This window comes from Drosophila teissieri, chromosome 2L, assembly GCF_016746235.2.
Source record: "Drosophila teissieri strain GT53w chromosome 2L, Prin_Dtei_1.1, whole genome shotgun sequence".
NCBI lineage: Eukaryota > Metazoa > Arthropoda > Insecta > Diptera > Drosophilidae > Drosophila > Drosophila teissieri.
The window spans coordinates 16,168,373-16,175,807 of NC_053029.1; the positions used below are offsets into that span (position 1 = coordinate 16,168,373).

The following is a 7,435-nucleotide window of genomic DNA, read 5'->3' on the forward strand; positions in this document are numbered from 1 at the left end:
TTCTGCGAGTTGCTCGAGCCCAGCGCTGCTAGGAAAGCATTGTCAAAAATTCATTATTGAACACTTTCTGCCATCGACGGAGATGATAGTACGGGAATATGCATGAGGTTACCACATAGAGGGTGTGGATGGGCAAGTGCTTATGCCGAAGAGCATTTGGCCAACTGAATATGCTCGTCGTTAATAATTCAAGAGCTTTTAATGCCATGAATATTCATCAAATTTTGAGCATGATTTGATTTTATTGCGTATTTTCTATGACGTCGCAAAAATTCCCACCACGTTCTATTAAGGGGTTAACCACCACATTGGCTGCAGGCTAAAATATTTGATATTAAATGCGAGCTTAATGGCTTGGAGCATCTATTGCCTTGGTAATTTTGGTTTTGCGAAAATCTTAAACTTTTTTTTAAAGGCTTTCTTTTCAAGAATAAGTAGAGCTTCATGCATGGCGATTAACTTAAGTTAACCCTAATATTAAGTTTTATAATTTCAATTATTTAAGAAATGATATACATATTAAATAATATTGGCCGTTTTTATGTTAGGTTAAAAACTATAAAATTCCCTGTAACCTTTTAACCTTACTATGTGATGAACAAGTAAACGTAAATCTAGGTCAGACAACCTGAAATACAGTGTGGAATACACTCAAATTCTAACGTGCAATCGGTGTACCTCTTTTTATGGCCACACGTGGCTGTCTGCATTGTCGTCAACCTGGCCAACAATGTTGGCGCTTATTTCCCCACATCCATCCGCTCGTTTTTATTTTAAAACTTCATTTTGGAGCATCGTAAGCTTGGTTGAAAATGCGCCATAAAGTATTACATATTGATAGATGCCTATCAATGGTGGATGTTTGGGCCATTATCGATTTCTGTACTACCCAGAATATAATAAGCGAGATAGATACCATACAAAAAAAACGTACCCTCTAACCTAATTCACAGCTAATCACTCTAATTACTTTGACTATTCGTTTCAGGCCCATTAAATGGCTATTTGCTTATCAATGCCGTCTCAACCGATTGGAGTACCTCTCCAACACCCCACACCCCACACCAATGACCTGTGACCCTTGACACTCACTCATCAACTGCAGCCCCCTATTGGACTAGCTCCAGTCATTTTCGACTTCGGACCTAAAGGCCCATCCATGCAAAGAGTACGTGAGACAAGTCAAAGTGTCAGCAGCTAGAATGCAAAGCAGGGAGCTTCGTCAAATGAAATCAAATGATTTGCCGTGCAGCTGATTTATGTTTAATTTATAGAGCATACTCGAAGGGGCCAGGCCTGACCGGCATGCAAATAAATTTCCCGCAGACCCAATCCGATGAAGACATAAACTCAAACTGACACAGGACCACACAGGACGACACAGCAAACGGGACCCAAATGCCACGAGGAAAATGCGGGGGAAATGAGAGAAAATGGGGACAAAAGAGAGCCCATTCAGCGAGTCTAGAGAAACAGCTGAATGTGGAGAGGCGGAAAGTGTTGACCAAGTTTTCGCTTGCGGTAGGCCAAGGAAAACTCGCCTGCCAACGAAGCCAATAAGTGGAGCAACAGACAGGCCAACTGGAGCCAAAAGCCGGCAACAGGACTCTTAAAAACACGCATACCCATATAAGAGAGCGGAAAATGCTTTCGAAGAGAGAAGGGAAATGGCCAAATGGTATAATTTTATAACACTTTTATACGACTTGCGATGGCATGGATAATTTACATTTGAGTCCAAGGGACTGGGGCTAAGTTAAATAACCTAAACACTAATGGTTACCTGAAGAAAAATTCGTTAAATAACTTTATAATATGCTAAAAACTATAACATGATTGTAACTTTGTTGATAATGCTCTGCAACCTTCACCTTGCAAGGGTAACAAAATTGTAGTTCATTATTTGTAATTCTAGTAATATGTAATTATTAACTAACCAATCACACTTTTAAAAATCTAATTCCATTTCTCCTCTTTCCTTCGCAATACAGAAATTAAGAAGAACAGCTCAGTTCTTCTTCTAACCAAAACAGCATCCATTGCAGATAAAACTCAGGAGTCGATGGCTGGTACATTTGATGGAAACGGTGGGGGAAATGTGGGGAGCAGCAAATCAAGAGTGCCAAATTCAATTGCAAATAGCGAAACACATTGTTCTCGTGTCTCGCTATTTCGCTGAAAATTTTTAGTTTTTATTATTTTTCGCTTCGCTTCGATGGAAGATAGAACGGAAGAGCAAGAGTTAGGGAAACGTCGTCGACACTGTGGGAATTTATTGAAAATGCTTCGATTTATGTTTAGTGCGATATTTGCATTTTGGCTGACGAACGGAATGGCGACAAATGCAGCAGAAATATGTTTTCAGCTATAAACGTGTTAGCGGGGGGAGGTGGAAATGCAAGGATACAAGGATACTTGCAAATAAGTAGATGGGTGGAAAGGGACGTCGCCAGGGGAATTCGATTGTTTGCGATGACAGGATAGATACAACCTTGAGCTGCTTTTTAGGAATATTATTTGAGGTGTGCAAAGCATTTGCTTAGGTGGTAGAGTTTCGATTTCGTAGCATGCATATAATACACCATATACCATAAATTAATAAATTCTGAATGCAGCTTTAAACTGAATTTCACCTATAAACCCTTCAAGGGTTATATGCATCCCAATCTGCCTGTTGCAAAATGGAAACTGGAAAAAGCAATTCGACTTCGCGGCTTTTAGAACTGATTGTAAGAGATGCCGCAAACAAATGAAGTTGTCACCAGTGGTCATATACATACATATAGGCAGACCGCGAAAAGCCGCAAACGGAAAATTGAGCTGGCGAGTGGAAAACGGAAATGGGAAATGCTGCACTCGCAGTCCAACTAACGAATAGTCTTTAATCTTCTTAAGTGAGACTGCCTCGCATCGGGCACAGCTGGTATGCCAGTGGAGGACTGTCATCGGAGTAGAATGTGAGTTGGTAATAAACCAAGCCAAGGCGCTTACTCGCCAAGAAGCATTCAGTTCCTTCTAGCCCAGCTTTTTATATCTCTCTGCTTTCGTCCTAAAACATCCTCGGTTCAGATGCTATAAACAGCTTATTTCGATGTACATGAAAAACCTTTGATTGATTAGCTCGAATCAGGAAAACACGCCGTATATCCATATGGGAATCATTTGACCTCTGGTTCTATCATCCTGACTTTATTGATCTTCTTGAGAACAAATTAGAGTACAACTAATCTCGTTAGCAGGTTGTAGCCTTCCTTGTATAGCATGGACGTCTGGTAAATTGGCGGCGTTTTCAAAAGGGTGAACCACAAAATACCAATCGCATTTATTTGTATTCCTATAAAAACTATTAAGAGTAAAGTATACATTACATACGAGATTTAGGATTCTAACTTTTAAGTCAGAGCACATATTTACCAAAATAAAAGGGTAAACTAATGATCAATGGGTATCAAACAGCTCCTTACCTACTAATTATTTTATCCTTCACAGATTTTCCTGATTTCGGTTTCGTCTCATGTAGCATTGGCTTTGCATGCGAACAGGGCAGCGAAAGTAATTACTTTAATGCGACCATTTGCCGCTTTAGTTGCTGCTGCTGATGTAGCTGCTGCTGCTGCTGCTGCTGCGAGTTGCTGCGCTGGCCGAGATAAAGATAAACTTTTGCAATTACAGGAGGCGAGAGTGAGCGAAGCAGAAACAAGCCGTTGGATGGGAGAATGTAAGTAGTCGCAACCCGATAGCATCGAATCGAGTTTACGTCTAGTGCGTTTCCCATTGGCATTGGCTAATTAGCTGAAACAGCGCTCCGACTTGGCTCGGAACCCAAACTCAAATTATGCCCACTTAAATGGACTCTAAAGTGAGAAGACTTTAAAAGTTGTGGCTAACTTGCGAGCGTTGCAAATTTCTCTGTTAACATATGCAAAGGAAAAAATCAGAGCTCCAAGCTGGCAGAATGCTGTGTGCCTCGACTTAGGTGGGTGCGCCTAAAAGAACTTTTGATGACTTTTTGAAAGTTTTACGCTTCACCAGAAGTAAAACGCAAATTACCCGAGCCAGCATTACTTATGGCCAACAATAACAAGAGCAAGGAGATCGACATCCGGCAGGAGCTGCTGCAAAAGATATAAAGTCGGAACCCGCACTTCGCTCCTCATCATAATTTGATGGTCGAGACTTCGGGACTTTTGGTCCCCAACAAGTGAGTGCAACAAATGAGCCAAAATTGCGGCTAATTGGGCCACAGCTCGGAGTGGGTCAATTGGTGGGTTATGCAGGATTAAAGTACACACGGACTCAGCTAATGTTCAACTTTAAAGTTGATTTAATTCGTAAATGTAAATTAAACTGATTTATGTGTAATATATGTTATTAAAACTTATAAATTTGGTTCACTTTTAATCAATTACATTAGAGTGCGAGGGTTGATTATAATCACTTTATTGTATGTGTATTATTTTATGAGCCAAAAAGAGCTGATGAAGTGCCCGTTAATGAACCCTTTCCCACATATACACGCTCTTTAATTCAATATTCCACCGCGGGCCTAAGCCGCAGTTCGAAATCCAACTGGTGTATGGAAGATAAAAACTTACCGCAGAGTCACATGCAAAAATTCGTGGGCATTTCGCTGTTTTTTCTAGCTACTCCTGCTACTGCAGCCGCTGCCTCTGCCGCTGACCAACCAAACATTTTGTTTGTGCAAAAATTCTGTGTGATTTCCCCACGGAAATTGATGATGGTGTTTGCTGAGTCGCAAACGTGTTGGCGGAGCTAAGCGGGATGAGTTCGGGGACAGGACAGGACAGCGCCAGCCCGTCGCTGGGCCCACCTACAGTGAATTTGTCATTTCCAGTTCTAAACGTGCGGACAAACACTGAATCACTCGTGCCCGAGGTTACGGGGATACGACGATACGGGAGTCGGAATTCGCTGAGGGCCGGACAGCCCCACCAGGAGATGGAACACGGAAACCCGAACCAGGCTGTGTCTGCTCCATGCCGATTCAGTGTGCGCTGCTCCTAGAGGTGACTGCGTGACGCGTACTTCGCTGCTGTCTCAATTAAATTATGCAGCTTATTATCGATACAATTATTTTTCGTGCTAATTACAGTAGCCTGTTTTGTATGACTGATCTATGCCTAAGTTAAAGCACTCAAAAGTTGACTATATTCCTCTCCCTAACATTGCTACTGGTGACTGATATAAGATAGAATATATGTTCTTATAGCACTACACTTTAGAACACTTTTGAGTAGTCTTAGGATTTAGTCAGCACTTTGATGATCCCCCCTACTATATCTAGTGGTAATAAAACTCCCGATCGCTGCTCAGCCATTCGTGAGTCCTTCTCTTGTTTGGGCTTCTGTTGGCATGGTTGTCAGCAGCCGTGCCAAAGGACTGCCGTCTGGATTCAGCTCGAGGACGACAACGACGACGAGGACGAGGACAAGAGCACAGTGCGTGTCGCTTTAACAAACCGGAAGCTACATGCGATGTAATGAAAAAGGACAGGGCGGAAGTCGCAGTGGGGCTCCCCATTTCAGCAAGGGTGCCCAGTGGGCCCGGTTCTGATTCAGGACCTCGAACTACGGCCCTTTCCAAATGAGTTTGCTTTAACGCTGCTGGTATTTATAGACAATTGGTTCGTGATTGTTGACAGCGCTCAGCGTCCCGCTGAACTCTCCACGGACCCAGCCATCGACATGGACCGACATAGACCGTGGACCACTCGAATCGAATTGACTCGACTCCGCTCGGCTCGAATCGACTCAGTCAGCTCTGCTCTGGCAATTTTTTGCATGCTCCATAAAAATGGCACAAAATATGGTTGACTGTGGGCAGAGGCGAGTCGGAACCAGATGAGTGGGTTTAAGTGAATGGCTGCGCACTGCATGCAGGAAATAGCGGGCAGTTTCCCATTTAGGCAATTGAGTTAGGCCTCTAGGCCCAGGAATAAATCAGCGAAATCTGCAAAGGATTTGGTGAGGAAAATTGCATTTAACACGGAGTATACTCGTACATGAAAAAATACCAACTTCATTACAACGTACAGTATTGTGATTTCAGAAAAATCTTTTTCTCCTTGAGACTGCAAAAAAATAACAATAAAACAGGAACACAAAAACTATGAAGAAAAATAAGATGCACAATGAAATTGTGTCCAAATTGACATAAACTCAGAAGTACTTGTCACTTCAAAAGTCATGATTTAATTTTACTCTCAAAATAATTAATAAATTTCACAAAATTAACGTATACAAAATTTATTGTAATACTAACGCTTTGGCCTAAATATGTCTGAAACACATAGCACTTGTAGAAATTATGATATCACGCTGGAGAAAGAGGAATCAGAATTGGAGGTAATTGTGGAGGAGAGCTTGAAACATATTGGAACACCTCCAAACTATGACGAGCAAACTTTGAATAGCATTGTGGATGCAATTATGCCGAAAATTAAAAACAAGTTAGTGGGCTATGATGCGATCGAGATGGAGGTCCAGAATATCCGAAAATCCCTGGACACATATAGTCAGCAAATGGAAGCAGTGGATGGGGACATAGCTGAAATATTTTTGGACTTGCACAATATTTATAGGAGGCTCGAAAGACTCGATAAAAGTGGCAGGAAGTTATGCAGCACGAAGAAAGCCATTTTATTAAGCCATGTCAAGGAGTCTGAAGACTTGCTTAGCCGTTCGCGCCATTTTCTAACCAACGATCCCAAAGAGATGAGTGCCCGTCTTGTTGGTCCACCAACGGAAGTCCCATCGATTCCCAAGGTACGTAAACGCTTTTCAAAAATACGGAATCTAAATAACGATCTCTATCAAGGACACAGCCAACTTGGAGGGCAGCTCGACAGGAAGTATTTAAACCGCCAAACAGCGAGTTGGGATAATCTTGTCTCTCGTATCAACGTGGTAATGATTCAGAAACCGTACTATTAACTCCACCTCAATCTGTGCAAAACATGCTTCAGACAGGTCAAGAAAAAAATATTTATTAAATTTCAAACTATTTTTAAAAAAGATTGAACATTTTCTAAATGGTAAGGAGAGTAACTGCGTTGGATAACCTGACTTAACTGGGAATAACCTGTAGACCTTTCCATTCTACTGTTTTCAATTGCTGGTCTCACTTGCTCCCCAATTTCTTTGTTATCTCTCTGTTTTTCCTTCAATGGCTTTGTAAACAAAGCAAAGTGCAAATTTATGTGGTAAACCACTTGAAATCGAACATTTTTTCCATCAGAGGAGCTGCCCTGAATGCAAAGCTTTGATTGTTGCTTAAAATGTATCTTGAACCGTATCTGTATCTCACTTCTTGCCCTCACCGAATCCGAATTCGAATCAGAATCCGAATCCGAGCCCGCAACTGTTGTGCAAATGTAAATGTTGGCAAAGTGGCAAGTCAGGTGGTTGGATGATGT

General features: G+C 41.7%; 1 protein-coding gene across 2 annotated transcripts; it reads left to right on the plus strand.

The window, feature by feature from the left end:
• The first annotated feature begins 6,179 nt into the window (after positions 1-6,179).
• LOC122626467 lies at positions 6,180-7,013 on the plus strand. 2 transcript variants are annotated; one of them, XM_043806741.1, is made up of 2 exons: positions 6,180-6,785; positions 6,838-7,013. In XM_043806741.1, the coding sequence occupies exons 1-2, from the start codon at positions 6,297-6,299 to the stop codon at positions 6,877-6,879; spliced, it is 531 nt and encodes a 176-aa protein (XP_043662676.1). In that variant the 5' UTR covers positions 6,180-6,296; the 3' UTR covers positions 6,880-7,013. The 2 variants fall into 2 exon arrangements, with proteins under 2 accessions (XP_043662676.1, XP_043662675.1); XM_043806740.1 differs by having other exon boundaries at positions 6,845-7,013.
• Positions 7,014-7,435: the final 422 nt, after the last annotated feature.